General features: G+C 32.1%; 1 protein-coding gene across 8 annotated transcripts in view; it reads right to left on the bottom strand.

The window, feature by feature from the left end:
* LOC111429585 (trio Rho guanine nucleotide exchange factor) overlaps nucleotides 1-17,596 on the bottom strand; it is a 232,834-nt gene that overhangs the window by 126,077 nt on the left and 89,161 nt on the right. For 7 of the 8 annotated variants that reach the window (XM_071197653.1, XM_071197666.1, XM_071197664.1 and 4 more), the window contains 7 exons: nucleotides 15,035-15,232; nucleotides 14,854-14,976; nucleotides 12,736-14,729; nucleotides 6,026-6,491; nucleotides 5,706-5,966; nucleotides 5,410-5,651; nucleotides 5,148-5,247 (listed from right to left, as the gene is read on the bottom strand). In XM_071197653.1, coding sequence (XP_071053754.1) covers nucleotides 5,148-5,247; nucleotides 5,410-5,651; nucleotides 5,706-5,966; nucleotides 6,026-6,491; nucleotides 12,736-14,729; nucleotides 14,854-14,976; nucleotides 15,035-15,232 — 3,384 coding nt within the window. The remainder of the gene's footprint in view (nucleotides 1-5,147; nucleotides 5,248-5,409; nucleotides 5,652-5,705; nucleotides 5,967-6,025; nucleotides 6,492-12,735; nucleotides 14,730-14,853; nucleotides 14,977-15,034; nucleotides 15,233-17,596) is intronic. The other variant, XM_071197681.1, reaches the window with a different exon arrangement.

The raw sequence follows: 17,596 nt of genomic DNA, 5'->3' as shown, positions 1-17,596 counted from the left end.
GACCCAGAGAATGAGGAGGCCACGTAGTCGAACCACGACACCCAATCCATCTTTCTGGGTATTTTGTATGCAATCCGGTATAGGTCAAGCATAATGAGCTGGGCAACCATCTTGTTGAAACCACATTTCTCTGTAGATATTGAGTGGCACATCTTCTAACAAAGTTGTTAAATCATTTTGGAGGAAATACAAATAACATACGAAAGTAAGAATTTTTTAAATAACGCGTTTTTGATAGAAAAACAGGCAATAATATTTTTTAGGAAAAGAAAAATGGTAAGTGTTATACCATTTTGAAATCTTGACTAAAGAGGCCATCTTTTAAAATAACTTGCCAAGGGTGTTGTACTAGTCCTTTGTTTAGAAATCGTGTGTCAAACTTAATAGTCATAAATTCTTTCAACCTTAACTCAATCAAACTGATACTTTTTCTTGCAAAACTAACGATTTGTTGATTTTGTTGTTCGATTTGTGACTGCTATAGTAGCATGGTTCATGAGGAATACATTATTAAAAAAATCACTATTAAATTGAGAACATTTTTGACCGTAGTACCTAAAGATATGATGTACGGGAACGATTTTTAACAGTTTCAAAAATATGTCTATTACCACTTAACTAAGAGACAGGTCCAAAGTGCACGGTTTTTGTAGCAGTTGAAACAATTGAACAGGTTGCAAATGATCTAAAAAAAGCTAAGAAGTGACGAAGAGTATTAAACATTGTTAGTTATAGCGTCTGAACTAGCAAATTCAGTAAACGTTGTACATTTAACACAACAAACTTTACAGAAATCAGATTAAGACGTCGAAAACGCAATTTCAATAATAAAACTTTTGACAACCCAATACAAGATCCGTCACAAAAATTTTAAGTTGCTGTATATTTTAATTTACTTAACATAATGATTCATTCAATAGAAAAGCGTTTTCAACAGTTATCCTTATTTAATAATACATTTTGTATTTTTGCACAATCTTGCCGCCCTAAGTAATTGGGAAAAAGAGAACGTTATAAAACAAAGTATGAATTTGGAGATTACTCTTACACATAACAATAGAGAAGACATCGACGGCATCCAGCTGGCGGAAGAGTTGAGTTTAATTTCAAAACATTTAAACCCAGGTGATACACCTTATAAAGTTTTGAAATATATTTTGAACAACTTAATTCTTATATATCCAAATCTTTAATTATATCGCTTTGAAAATCCTATTAACAATTCCTGTTAGTGGAGAAAGAAGTTTCTGTCGTTTAAAATTAATTAAAACGTATCTTCGGTCAACAATCGGTTATCAAGTCTGGCAATTTTATCAATAGAAAATTATATTGCAAGATCTATAGACATAAAAGGTGCATTGTGAGGTTTTAGAAACAAAAAGGCGAGAATTTGAATAAATTTTTAACAAATTTTACAATTTACAACTTGTTCAATAAATAAATAGAAATAAATCAAAGTGCATTTTTTAGGCAAGAGCGTCCAAATCCATTTTCGCCTGTAGCGTCCAAATATCTGGCGCCGCACCTGATTTCACGTGTAATGTTGACAAAAAATATGGATGTGATAAAGTACTCAAAGATCTTTACGATAAATTTATGTTACATCCTGTATTTGGGCTGTCAAAATTATGATTAATGCAGGCATATGACCCATAAAATCGGCTGTTCTAGAATGTTCTAGAAACTGAATACGTTTCACACAATGCGTCTGCACGTTTCGTTGAATTATAAAATAATATCACTTCCGGTTTGGTTTTTATTAAATTGCTGTCAACATCTGTTGTTGCATGCATAGTGGAACCTAAAAGAACTACTCTACCAGTCTTAGGTATGTAGGAAAGTAATATTTGATTTTTTTTAAACCCAAATGATGTGTAGTGTTCTCTTCCTTTTCTAGTCACAAACTTATTCGGAATAAATTCGCATTTATTTTTACGGAGTGTACCAGCACACGTAATTTTATGTTTTACTACTAAAGTATTAATTACGCGAATGCTCATCAACCACATGTCATTATAACATTCCATCACGTTTTATCAATTGGTTTCACAAGGCATTTTACAAAGGAAACTGGATCATTATTATGCCCTGGCCACGAAAATATCGCCACAAGCGTCAAAAGCAAGACCACGAACTTCAAATGTTCGCCTGCAGCGTCTACAGCAGGCGAGGAATCAGTGGAGTTCAGAGTGAGCACGCCTCGTCATTACACGTGAAAATGTCGCTGCCAAAAATATCTAAATATTGTTTTGAAAGTAGTTCTTTTGCGATTGAGGAGTACACGATTTAAATAGAGAAAGATTAAAATGTGGTAAATTTCATTGCAGATATAAAAACATTAGACATTTTCCTAACAAATTTTTGAAGTACACTAGAATGAGTGTCGAGACTTTTGACTACATACTGAACACTATAATCCAACCCAACCATCTTTGAAATCGTCGATCAACAGTCCACGAATTATTACACCAGCAGAAAAACGAGCCATATGGCAAATACTAGTGAATGCCACAACCAACAGAAGAACATTTAATTAACATACCAAAAGATTTTTTTTTAAGATGGCAAGAATTTTCGTATTAAAAAGCCACCAATAAGTGGAAGTGAATACTTTAATTATAAGCACTTTTTTTCTATAGTGCTTCAAGACGTAGCTTATGCAGATTATGAGTTTATCAGAAGTATTAGTATTATTTTAAACTTAGGTTGCGGATGTGAACTCATCCACAACGCTGCGCTAGTCGATTTTGAATTGCAGTTATGAATTCTTCAGTATTCATTACAAATTCAAAACGACTAACATACGACAAAACTAAATAATTTATTTCCTGTATAAACTTCAAAATTATTTGTATAACAATTTTGAGCAAGCTTTCATTCTATAACAAACAGATTTGCTCTTTATGCATTGGCGAAACAAACATCTTCCACGAAATGGTTCTAATTTTTCATCAATCGTTGCGTATTCTGCTAATACATATAATTTTTGCATATTTTCTTCCTCTATCTTCCTTCTTTCAGTCCGATTTCGCACATCATTAAAACAAAGACGACTTAGCAGAAACAAAAATTCTTCCTGGACACACAGGAGGTGAACCATTTAAATCGTGGGTATTTAGATATGTTAATTACATTACTCCAGCCTAATATAACAATCCAAATAACTCGTAAATTTCGGATTTATTTGTAAAGGTTATTAGTTTATTTGTTTTTCTGTGTATATGTTAATATATATCACAACCAAATGTAATTATTTAATTATTTGTAATTTATTATTAGTCATTATGCAATTCTAAGCGTCAATTGGCGTCAAGGAATTTTTAGTGTCTTCACTGTAGACTAATTATAATTAAAACGTTATTAGTGGGGTGGGATTGTGGCAAGATTATTTGTTGGGTTTGAATTATTCTTTTAAAGTATTAATAATTAACTTTAAGTACCATAAAAAAAAAATTTAAAAACAATTTATAAGAAAAAAATTTAATACTAAAGGGAAGGAGGAAATAATTGTAAAATATATTTAAATATATGGAAAAAAATTTTGTTATGAGGAACGAAATCTATTTTTACTTTTTTCTGATAAAATTTAAAGATCTTAAATCAATGGTAGATCTTATTGTCCAGATATTAGGGGTTAAAAGTTGATGGAACTTCGATATTTTTGTGAGTTGTATATAATTCAGCAATAATTGTTAAAGTGAATCTGAACGATATTTTGATTCCAGTCCTAAATTCAATGACATAATCTAGTCTGGATTTCAGTTACAGGGAAAAAAACAGGAACAAAAAGTAGCATTGAATACAATCATCTTTAAAATGCAAGTGTTTATCGTGATTTATTTAATGTATTTGTCTTTAAGATATTATTAAATACTTTTTGGAACTGAATAAAATCTGTTTTAATAAGGTCAATTTTAACCAAACACTCGTTATGAGTTGTTTCTGAAATAATCAGTTAATTAATCGATTTTTTCGATACCCAATTGTGTGCAAATGCCATAAAGAAATAAAGTTCTTAATTATTTGTAATTTATTATTAGTCATTATGCAATTCTAAGCGTCAATTGGCGTCAAGGAATTTTTAGTGTCCCTTCTAATTATAACTTTTAGTCCTTATATTTTTGGAAATAACAGCTCTTTTCCATCACGCCCATGATAGTAGCAATTATTCATACCAGACAAGACACCAATGGGATGTCGTCGTCTGACTCGTTGGGGTCGAAACTTTTATCTTGTTTCAATAATACCAGCATTTTCTGAATCAGAATTATTTGCTTATTCACCAACACCGGCGACAAAGATCTGTTGCATACGATCGATTAATGTCCCTAGCCTTGGATTCATTATTTTACTAAATAATTCACTTTGGTTACAAAAAAGAGTTTTTATAAAACGCGCAGTTGAGTAAAAAGTACACCGTTTAACAGGTTAAAAGCGAAACTCATAATTGCAAAACATGAAAACGGCCTAAATATATAAAAAGGCAATAAAACAAGGTAGGAGGGAGGTACAAAGAATCACGGCATCCTTGTTACAGGGGATGACGTAATAAACTGTCTTTTAAAAATGCCCTTCCAGGTAAAAGGGTTAAAGCTTACAACTCAAAAAATTACCCAACATTGAGCGATTAGCAAATATTATTGTTTTCCACTTTGTGTGGATTTAAACGCCAGTTGTAGGCGAAGAAGGACTAGCATATGAATTTCAAACATGAGAACATATTCTCTTGCTTTAAAATGTATTTGGGAGTATTTCATCACCATTTTATGTTTGTGTTACTGTAATTTGCCAAAAATTCGAAATTATCTTCAGTAAAAATTTTCATTTTTACTTAATGACATGGTGATGATCAAGCTTATTTATACCTTCAGTATATTATATTTTTAAAGAGTATAAATTGTTGCAATTACGTTTTGAAACTCATCCTTATGAGTCATAATACATTTACCTCACATTATTCTTATCTCTAAATAGAACATTTAAGTTATAGCTTCAAAAAGATTCATTAATAAATTAAACCTGATGTGTACAATTATTTAAAATTGTTTTAACTGTAATTGTGTTTCTAGATAGATCACAAATTATTATGAACTGTGGAGCTAATCTTTATCTTATTAATCACCATTAATATTTTTTAAAGCACTTACCTTATCAGAATCAGTAGTATTCCCAGATCCAAAAGATGTAAGAGAATTCCTATCCAAATTTTCAGCACTTTCATCCAAAGACGCACATTCTTCTAGATCCCTATAGCAAAAAAAAATTAAAACGATACATAAAAACACCAAGTGTTACTTCATAAGTAAACCCATCAATAGTCAAAAACGTTTTTCTCTATCTAATACACTAAATGATTGAGTTTTATATGAAAATTAATTATTATCAGAAACAATAATAATGAAATCTTACCTGCTAGATCTTTGACTGTGAGGTTTAAATTTAGCGGGACTTTTAGGTAATGAAAGAGGTAAAGCACCACTAAAGTAAGTCTCTTGAATAACTTCTCTTAATTTCTTGACCCATAACTGTTTTGTATCCAACGAAGACGCTCTTAAAACGATTCGATAATCTGAAATGGGGGCTCGTCCAGTCCATACTGCAAATTTGCATTCATCTGCTTCTATGTGTTCTGTTACTCCCAATTCTGATGTCTAAAATAACAAAAAATTATTAAATCATAAAATAAAAAATTATTTTTAAAGTACCATTAATTTGTTTTTATAAATATATTTAACTTTTCCAGCTGAATCTTTAACTTCTTTAGTAAAGAGAAGATACAATTCAAAAAGGAAAATATGACGATCCCTTCCTTTTCTTATTATCTGTTTTGGATCCCATACACTAAATGCGTCTTGAAGTATGACTTCCCCTAGTTTATCAACAGATATATCACAGCCTTCCAAGAGGGATAAGTGCATAGCGTCGTTTGCTTTCTTTGGTACATTAAGCATAACTTCTAAACCATCCTACAACATTTGGTTGAAAAATATATTAAAACTAATAAATAATATAATACTAATAATACCTTGATTTCTCCTTGTCCCTCTTGACAACAAGATTGCAAATCCTTGAGCAAAAGCTGATACTTAGTAATCCTTTGAACGGGTTTAATTAAATAAGCGGCGATTGGATGTTCGACTTTATGTTTCTTTTGTAATTCTTCAAAATAACTTCCACCATGTTGCACTAATAAACTATTCGATTCCGGTTTATTCTTGCAATAATGCACGTACATATCAAATTTGGTAGCCCAAGTAACGAAACAATGCCCAACATCCTCAGGCATCGTCTCGTATTTTTCTAATTCCTTTAAAAATATCGAATTGTGGAAGTGATAAATTTCTTCGATATTTCCGAAAATGATGTCTTCTTTTCCAATCAATGATTGTGGTACACCACCATTTCGCATTTCGTACAAGAAACAATTTATACATGTTTCTAAATCTTTTACGTAAGTTCGTTCTGTTTGAAGTAACTCGGCCATAATAAATCTGAAATTAATAATTATTAATTAAATATAAAAAAATTTAAATAGTTTGATTAATTTTAATCGGTTTTAAAGATAAGAACCGTTCTATTATTATTTCATTTTATTTAAATCCCGTTACGACAGGCGATAATATTCATATCGCTTACCTATGCACAGCTGTTTTTACCACTGCCTTACAAGAACTGTATATTGTGTGATAATGGGGAGTGCATCGATAATCTACACTGGAATGCAACATCCTGTTGATGGCGCGCATACTAAAGACACTGACAATGAGAGACACGGTTTCTAGGCGAGGGTAATTATGGTAGGTCTTGGTGCCAGTGGGATAGGTTTAGGTCTTCACTGTAGACTAATTATAATTAAAACGTTATTAGTGGGGTGGGATTGTGGCAAGATTATTTGTTGGGTTTGAATTATTCTTTTAAAGTATTAATAATTAACTTTAAGTACCATAAAAAAAATATTTAAAAACAATTTATAAGAAAAAAATTTAATACTAAAGGGAAGGAGGAAATAATTGTAAAATATTTTTACTTTTTTCTAATAAAATTTAAAGATCTTAAATCAATGGTAGATCTTATTGTCCAGATATTAGAGGTTAAAAGTTGATGGAACTTCGATATTTTTGCAGCAAATATCAATTCATCTTGATTTTGAAATGATAGGAAAGAAAATTATATAATTTGTAGGTCAATTCAAAAATTTATACACAGGAGGGAGTTGTATATAATTCAGCAATAATTAATTAAAGTGAATCTGAACGATATTTTGATTCTAGTCCTAAATTCAATGACATAATCTAGTCTGGTTTTCAGTTACAGGGAAAGTAAAACAGGAAGAAAAAGTAGCATTGAATACAATCATCTTTAAAATGTAAGAGTTCATCGCGATTTATTTAATGTATTTGTCTTTAAGATATTATTAAATACTTTTTGGAACTGAATAAAATCTGTTTTAATAAGGTCAATTTTAACCAAACACTCGTTATGAGTTGTTTCTGAAATAATCAGTTAATTAATCAATTTTTTCGATACCCAATTGTGTGCAAATGCCATAAAGAAATAAAGTTCTTCTAAGAAATTGTAGCGGAATGAAAAACATGCTAGGAATATTAAGAAGAAGATTTACTGAATGAAACGTAGTGAACTGAATGGGCAATGTTAGATGAGTAAATTTTGTTGTTATTCAAAACAGCGTTAAAAGTAGTTAAACATACGAGTGCCTTGTAGCATAAATTGTGGGTATACAGTACTTATGTTTACACATTTTATGTATTACATAGGATATGTTATTAGTATTATACACATTTATACACCAAGTAAAAAAAATCAGATTTTAATAATGAAAATAAATCAATTTTAATATAATGTTATTAGTAATAAGCGATTTTTTCTAAAATGTGTTGTCTTAGTCGTCGGGGTAGGTTTTGTATCTTGGTTTAGCTTGCGAATATTATATTTTATCATTCTATGAGAGAACAACAGCTTCTTCTTTGTGTAGTTTGTTTTCTTTCCGCAGACTTTTGACTTTTTTATTAAAATCTTTGGTAAGTCAGGATTCACTTGTATTGTACCACAAACTAGTGTTTTCTTTCTTAGTAATAGTTCAACCTTAAAAATGCTCTTATAGTACCGATTTTACAGGTGTGTATAAAGATTTTAAAATAATACAACGCAAAAGAAAATTAATTTTGCAAAGCTGTCTCCAGTAGATATATTTTGTCCCTCATTCTGGACAAAATGCTTTAATCACATTCAGTGTCTCTCAAATGATCTCTCATTAATATCATTGGTGTAAATTAGTTTGAGTAACTAACTCTATCAAAAAGGAAAACCGTAACCTCACTGTTACTCAGCGCATCACCAAGGTAAATAGTTACAAAAGTATATTTAATACCAGAAATATATAAATAATCCTCTAAAGATCGTGCTACGTCATTTTTGATATAAGTACTATTCTTCCAAATCATTGTCACTATCAGATTATATCACATTTCTTATTTGATGTTTTTGTGCTCTTGCATCAAATTCATGACCATTTTATATATATGACAATCAAATAAATTATTCGCCTATAATTCATTTAACTCTTCGTCTTAACGTTTCATCATCGTTAAAATTTCTTTGTTATAGCGAAAAGAAAATAATTTGACAATTTGATTTTATTTGCTAAAGAAAATACTTCAACCCAATACTTCAAGCAAATCAACCCAACTCATAATTGGTCAGTAAACTTTGTAAGAATTCGATTGATATAGTGTTGGGTAGCTGACAATACTCCATCCTGACCAAATCACAAAATTATTTCGAGATTTTTCTCTACACTTATACAAAATAGTAAAATTTTTCCAGAAATCTAAACTTTTTATGGGCATAAAGAACGTCAGTGTATTAGACATAAGGTATAATCAGGAGCTTTCTAGTTTTATTTCTAATAACCTGGGCAGGCAATCAAAACCAAACACCTTAATTGTGAAGTAAGTTTTATTAAGAATGTCTGTCTTGTATCTAAAATTAGGAGTCGTTTTAGACGATGTTTTGACAGGTAGAAATCTAAAAAGTTATCTAACAAGGTTATCTGAACCAACAAATGGCACATAAATGACTAAGCACACAAGTGGCTAATTCGAGACGCATCAACTCTAGTGAATCAAATAACAGGCATTTCATTGAATATAAGTGCAACATATAGAAATCCCTTAACCATACAGCAAAATAGGAATCGAGAGTGGAAGGTTTACAAAGCTATAAGTGCCTTATCAGTGAAAACATGCTCTTCACTCAAGCTGATACTGGATAACCTCAAAATCCTTAAGGACCTATGTCTAAATCACTTGACTGAAATTAAAACGGACCTTATACCGACAGAATATAATTTCGACCAGCCGTATAAGGTCATATTTAGAAGCAGGAATGATTGGATGAATGGTGGGCCTCAACTAAAAAGAGGAGCCCCTGTCTGGTACGCGGATGTTTCAAATACAGCTGGATGCGGAGTAGGCATGGGCATTAGTGGACCAAATACCCGCATTAAATTGCCTCTGAGCTCGGACATAACCATTTTTCAAGCAGAAGTACTTGATATAAACTTCTGCACCACTTTGATCCTACAAAAGAGGCAGAAAGGTGCATCCAGAAACATTTTCACAGACAGTCGGGCCACCCTAAAGGCAATTTAGTTTTATGCCTCAGCAAAGGGAATGTGTGGACGCTCTCAGGATTCCTGGTCGGTAATGCGCCCCTAAAATACCACCTCTTCCACATTGGACAAGCTGAAGATTAAACTTGTCGACTTTACAACGGCGAGTCAGAAACGGCTGAACATATACTGTGTAATTTCATTGCCAGAGACCGCCTAAGACACAACATTTTCGGTAAAGCTCTTTTGACACCTACCGACATAAAGGAACAAGACTTTGAAGCAATACTAAGGTTCATTAAGGACCTACATTTTCCCGAAATATTTGGAGGGCTAAAGTTACAATAGATCTTATAGGTGGCAGTGACGAGAAGGGCCACTCTCCGCAGTCCCGCAGCAATAATAATAATAGGGTACAAATATTTCCAAAATATGTATATCTGTTCATAAATCAAATGAAAGGTATTTACATTACAAGCTGTATTATAAATCTTCAAAACGAGGTTAAAGTAAAATACTTGATTTGAACAAAATTTAATCTTTTCTAATATCTAAATCAGTAGCTCTTAATACCGTATGGAAAACTGTATGTTATAATAGGTACTTTACAGTTGTTAAGTTGACCTCTTGTTAACTAATAGTTAGTAACTGATAGTGATTACATGAATGGGATAACAATGCGAAGTATTTGTCTTACAATAAACACTCAAAAGGTAACTTTTTAAACCAAGTAGGTACATTACTACAATAATAACAAAATATATAATAGTGTATAACGAAGATCTTTAGTGGAGTGACAAATATAACCTAATTGAGATGCTACCATAAAACAATACATTAGGTCATATACTTAAAACAGAGTGTGAATAAGAAGGTAATCATGATATAGTTAGAAAGTCTTTGTAATTCTTCATATTATAAAACCTTTAATTGTTAATAAACGTTATTCATCTAATACTGTAACTACAATATTATAATATGATATAGTTATGGAAGAACTAACAATTCTAGATATCTAATACAATTATGCAGGATAATTACCAGCATCTTTGAAATATAAACCATATTTGATTGAAAACCTTCAAAATTCCTTCAACACTTTGAGATGTGTTTAGTTGTTACAGAGAAAGATGGTAAAATAGATTAACTTAAAATTGCGAATATAATAGGCTCTGAAGAGACAGACCTAAATGATGAAGAACTATAGTTCAAGTTTTATGGTGAAATTTAAAATGTGTTATGTTACATGGAAAGGCAAAATTAATGAAAGATTTGTCTTTAATAACAGAATTCAGTACGCTGTTGACATTGTTTATGTGATTTGAAATTGTTAATTCAATCATGTGAGCATGGATATCAAGAATATAGTTTATTGTATAGAACAATTCTTGGTACACAGGATATAAGATAACAAAAAAATTTTAAATACAAAAAATATTATCAATTTAGGATTATAAAAATTGAAACGACTAATCCATTCTCATTTAAATATTCTTATAATGTCATCTTTAACTTTATCTTTATAACCTAGAGTAACTGAGTTCCAACGTGAGCTATCAGAGGCAAGTGAAGCAATGAATGAATAGTGGTGTAAAAAAATATAGAAAAGGTTATACTAAGAGGTGTTGGCGAATTTCAAATTTAGAAGGTGTGTTTAAAATGTTATTAATGCTAGCTTTCAACTAAAAGAGTCAAACGATTCGACACCAAGAATAGAGAGTACTTATTCTAAAGACAAAAAGAAAGAAGATTACGACGATGGGGACGATGATGGAGATAACAATGGTTGAAATGTTGAAAATCATGGTGGCAATGACGGGGAATTTATTTATTTCTAATTTTAAGTACAATAATATTAATTTTAAGCATATTGTTACTACATAATAGCTTATTAATAATTTTGGTCAAAACAGCTTGAAAATTTCCTTCTGAAAGTCGTTAGTATTACTAGCCATCAAAATGTAAAAAGATGATGGAGCCAATTTGAACCAACATGACATAAAGGCAGAAGAAACATAATATGTAAGCTTCCTTAAAACAAATCTTTCATGTCCTTCTTTCTTTAAAAGAGTGAATTAAATGTTTTGATACATAAATAGCTTCAATTCATATGATAACAAACCTATCATAAACCATAGCTTTACTTTTAGAGCACTAAAGTATAAATGCATTCTAACAGCAAACAATGTTGAAATCACTAATCGATAGTATCTAAGTCATTAAGTTTGTTAAATTTGCTATGTGTAATTGGTCATAAAATTGAAGGAATATTAGGACATCTTTATTCGTTTTAGTGTTATGGCTTTTATTGTTAAATATATGAAAATAACTATCTATCAAGTACATGATTGTGTGGTTATCTCTGTTTTTCACAGACTCATGTCTCCCAATAAACCTACTTTTGTCTTCATTACTAATTTACGCCGAAATAAGCGTAAACCATATTTACCACGAAACTGTTAATGTCATAACACAAATATAATCCCACAGCACGACACCATATAATAACAAACCATTATTTGCAGCATGACAGCCTTATGGTTGTAACAAGAACTCCTCTAAATAATCCACTAAGAAATTTTCGTTCAGAAATTTGTGTTTAAATGAGTCATGAGCCTGATTTGCAGAACTATAAGTTACAGAATATGAAATAAAAAGAGCAAAAAATAATTTAACAACAAAAACATCAAAGTTATGTTGCATAGTGACATTGTTACAGCCAAATTTGATGATTGCTCTTTGATTAACAAGCACGACATGGATGTAAAAAAAAATTGTACTTTCATCTTACTCATGAAGGATTGAGACTTTGTACTGTTCTAGTCAATATACTACTTGGATTATGTTGGAAAAGGATTTAAAAAATAATTTTTAACCCATAGCAACTATAAAACAAAGATGTTTACGAATGCAAGAACATGAAAGTATGTCGCCATATAGCAACTAAAAAAGTAGAGTGTAATTAGAATAAGGATTTTTCATTAATTAACTTTTTATAATTTATTTTGTTACATCTAATTTTATTGTTGTAACAAAATTGTTTAAACACCGCAAGGTTAGCAACATAATAGAACTTTCATTAAAAAAATGAATAAACCACTTACTCTTTTCTTCTAGCAGATCTCCTTTTTTCTTCATTCAATTCTTTCAATTCTTTAGCGGCAACTTTAGCTTCCAAACTAGGATCAGAATTTCGATCGATTGACAATTCTTTTTTCTCAGTTTCCTCTTCAACTTGAATTCCCAAAGTTTCCTCTAATTGTTGCCTATAACTTTCCATGCGAGAACTAAAGTCTTTATATCGATTGTCAACGGCTGCGACCCATTGTTTAATGGAATTAGCGTGAGCATGTCCTTTTTCCACCAAACTATCGGCTAGTTGAATTAAAAGTTTAACCCTTTCGCGCGTTTCTTTTGCGGTTCCTTTGAATTCATTGTGTTCGCGAAGTAAGCTCTCAGTTTCCTCAATGTTGTTTCCTAAGTTTGTTGCGTGTGTGGTTAAGTAACATTCTCCGGTATCGTGAATCCATTCAATAGCTTGTTTCGCAGATCTTTCGAATAAAACAAATTGTTGGCATTGATCTAATCGTTTTTTGCGTAAAGTCCAGTGTTCTAAGACTTTGTTTTCTTGACTTAGTAGTTTTTCTAAAATTCCTTTGACTCTACTTTCTTGATTTCCTGCAGAGCTTGGATAATTGTAAAACTGCAAACTTCTCGTGGTGTATTTTAAAAAAGTTTCTGCTGTTCGTCTCGCTAAAGTACAAGCTTTAAGAAAAGCTTCTTTTTGTTCCTGGTGTTTATTAATAAGTTGAGAAATTGACGTGGCTTTATCAATACCACTTTGAGATCCAGTCGCGCACCAGTCTTCATCTCTGCGATATTCTCTTTCTAAACTATCCAAAACTGAACAAACTTGTTCAGCTGTTTTATAAAAGTTTAAACTAGCGGTTACTAATTTGTGTCTTTCTTCTGCACAAGTAACTAATTGCTGCCATCTTTTCGTAACTTCTTCAGATATTTCCCTGATGCTTTGAGGATCATAATGATTAGCATTAATTAGCGCATCCGCGCGGTATTTGACTTGAACCGCCGAAGTATGAGTTTTTTCGATCGCGACTTGAAATTGTTCATGTTCTTTTTTTAATTGTTCCGCATCAGCTAAACTATTGGGAATTGCAAAACTAGCCATCAGCATTGATTCTCCATTTCTAATCCAACTAATTACTTGATTAGCATCGTTTTGGAACTGACTTAATTGAATACATTGTTCCAATTTAATTCTTTTCATTTCAGCGTATTCTTCTAATTCCATCTCACGATCACGCAGAAACTCTAAAAGTACTTGAACTCTTGTTTGAGCGTTACATTGAGAATCTGCCATAACGCAGATACCTGAAGATTCAAAAACTTGGATCAGATCTTGGCCTTGTTGCAAAACGTGATAGTTAGTGTTTTGCATTTGCGTCACGCTCTCATTGTGAAGTCTTAAAAATTGTTCTGCTTTTGCTATGTCTCTTGGAAGCTCAAAATGTTGGAGTTCTTCGCACCACATTTCAAATTGAGAAGATACTTCAACAGCATCTCTTTCAAATAATCTTAATCTTAAACAAAAATCTAATCGCATTTTTCTCGTAGACCATAATTCTTCTAAATCATTTCTTTGTTTTGATAATCTATCCAAAGCCGCTTCAATAGCGGAAATAGAACCTGTGGAGTCAATTTCACCGATCGATCTTAACTCTTGGAGCAGAGCTTCTCCTTGAGCTATCGTTGATGCGCAAGCTTTCAAACTTTGGTCGCGATGTTGCGCAGTTTGTTCCAAAAGACGTTCCGTCGTGTCTAAAGGTTCCGCAATACTTTCATCGTTTTGAAGTTCTTGTCGTAATTCATCGACCCATGTACTTAATTCTTTTTCTTGGGTGTAAAATAAAACGGCTAATTCTAACCTTCTTCTTCTTTGTTCGACTCTAGCCGCAAAAGAAGCAACGTGAGTTTCTAATTCATGGGCTACAGAATAAATTTCATTGGGATCACATTCTCCTGTATGAGCTAATTCATCCGCAGCAGCAAGTAATTTGTCTGCATTTGTGTAAGTGTTCTAAAAATGAAGGAAAAATCGGTTAGTTTTAAGATATGATTATGTATTATTTTGTATTAATTTGTAAATGTAAGTTAAAAGCAGGGATCAATTAAAAGCAAGAGTTATAAGTTAATGAGTGTACCTGTGCAACATTTTCGAAATGTTCATGACTCTTTTGGTACACTCGGGCTTTTTGTAAATTTCTACCAATCCCTGTGTTTTTACGGATGAACACTTCACCATGATTCGATAACCAATCCAGCACCTATAAGAAAGCATGATAACGAAAAGCGAAAACGGCGAAATCGCCATAAAAAAAATACCTGTTTAACGTCCTCTTGGAACAACCTCAAAGCTAATCGTTGGTGGAGCTTAATCTTCTTTGTATGCCATTTTTGTTCCAACGCTCTGTGATGATTTAAAATTTGATGTATTACCTGCAAGACATGACTAGCACCTTCACTGTAATCCGCAGCTGGATTTCCACCAGGTCTATTTTCATAGTTACTTGAACTATCGCTCTATAAAAATAGAAAGAACTGTTTGTAAATACAAAATAAAATAATCAAGATCTGACAAAATAAATGCATGGATTTTACACTAATTTCATCAGTTTCCAATTTAAAATGATAAATCTAAGATCATTTTTTTAATCGTGTTGTCTTTTTAACACCTTTTGTGTTCAACGAAGCTGATGTAGATTAGTGGTAAAGGGCGCGATTGCGCCACGTGCTACCTATCGGGTTAACACTCAAAACGTCTTGGATTCAAGTTCCAGAGAATGAAGGTTGAGCAATCCCCCGTTAAGTCGTCAGCCCCGGTAACCTTATCTCATTGATGTGCACTCTCTCTCTTGTATTTTCGCCGGGCTAAGATTGTTGTGTAATCTTACCCTTGAAAAGGAATCAAATCGCCATAGTAAGATTTTGTGGGTATCCAATATTTCTGACATTGCGATTCCAGATGCAGTTTTTATAATATGCAATTTAGTTTTACTTATCCAAATTTTTGACAAATTGACAAACAAGATATCAGCTAATGAATAGCAGGAAACCGAATATCTTCATAGTTGTTCTTCTAGATCTTGATTACGTGAAATTTATGTACACTTTATGCAATTCTATTCCAGTAACTTCTACTGAAGTACAGTTAAATTTACCTGATTTTAAGAATAACTTGATATTGATTTTAGAATCTACACCATTTAGAATCGCATTCCATAAAATTTGTACAGGTTTATTGCAGTGTCATTCTACTGACCTTTGACCTTCTACTGATTTCTAGGTCCAGTGTCACTTGAAATTCAGATAGATTTTTCGAAATGTTTTATTGATTTTGAAATAATGCTTATTTCCATTTATTAGGTCGTATGGGCAACTAGAATATTTGATATGAAGTAGCCAATCTGACAAACACCGTGACGTTCTTCCTGGATATGGGTTTCTCCAATGCAGTTTTTTCGACTTCTGATAGATTTTAATCATAGTATTAGCCATAACTTTTACACAGCTCTGTTTTCTTAAAATATGAGCACCACAAACTAAAGGGAGTTCTTTTTGGGTTCAGTTTTTAATTTCATGAACTACATAGTTCGAGTACAGTTTATGTTATGACATTCTAGTAGCCCTTAATGAAGATGATTGTGAATCAATGCCAACATTTGGTAGTCAAATTTGACATAGATTGTATGGACTTTTCTCAAGGAAACCATCACCGTTGTAGCTCATTTCATTTCATCAGATATTGAGACCAACAAAAGTAACAATACACAAGTTGATGTTTGGTTCTTGTTGCACTTATATTGCAACAAGAACCAAATATCAACTTTGTAGAACTACTCCTGCGCCTCGGTTTCGTCAACTTTAAGTAGGTTTTCATATGTCGGTTTTTGGCCACAATCAAAACTTCTGGTGTGGACCGTAAAAATCTGTCAAATTTCACGGTGGTCTTTCTGAATCTAGATGCCGTAATGTTGGTGTAAATTGTTTCGCAAACCGATGTTTGAGCTATGAAGCTGCTTCTTTCCAATTTTTTTTCATTTTTCTTCCAATTCACAAAAAATATTATTGAAAAGAAAGCTGTAGGCTGTATCCAAACGTAGAGCGGCATTCTACCTGCCCCTTAGGAACATTTTTAGCAAATGAAAGTGGAAGTCTCGCATAGCACTGCCACGCATACATTCTTTGGTAGGTTCACACTTGCGTATGGCAGTATTATATTCTATAAACACGGCGTGTTGCTGCCGCACACTTGTCGCGCTATATTTATTTATAATTTAATTGATGATAAAAAGCAGAAAACCGACAAAGTTTGTGGTTCTCCTATTAGATGAATTTTCTATGAATCAGTGAGTTCATCCTAGTGAACTCTGATACAGTTTATATCCATTTATCAGTTTTCCGTCTTTCATTGCATTAAACTCATATAGATTTTCTCATTTACGATTCTTATTAATTTTCTGAACAACCAATAATTCTGATATTACATATAATCAGGATGTTCTTCCTGGGTCCGGATTCCATGATGTTTATGCTTTGTAACTTCTTAATAATGCACTGCTATCAGATAATGTGAAAAATGACAAATTTCGTTGTCGGTTGTCCTTCATTCCTTGAAGGTTCATTTCTATTCTATTCGTTTCTATTGGTTCATGATTTATCATATTTTGGAATAAACATCTTGCAACTCCTGCTGAATCTAGAGGACTCTATTGGTTTCATATAAGTTTTCCGTAATCCACTTCTTTAAAAAAAATTTTAACTTTGCACGAATTTTTGACACAAACTGGTCGGATTCAAAAAGTGCAATTCTTTTCACATTAGATGACACATTAGAAACTCAATTATTTCATTCATCAGATTTTGATAATAGGCAAAATTACTGCA

Source organism: Onthophagus taurus, chromosome 1 (assembly GCF_036711975.1).
Source record: "Onthophagus taurus isolate NC chromosome 1, IU_Otau_3.0, whole genome shotgun sequence".
Lineage (NCBI taxonomy): Eukaryota > Metazoa > Arthropoda > Insecta > Coleoptera > Scarabaeidae > Onthophagus > Onthophagus taurus.
This window is presented reverse-complemented; position numbering and strand designations above follow the sequence as displayed.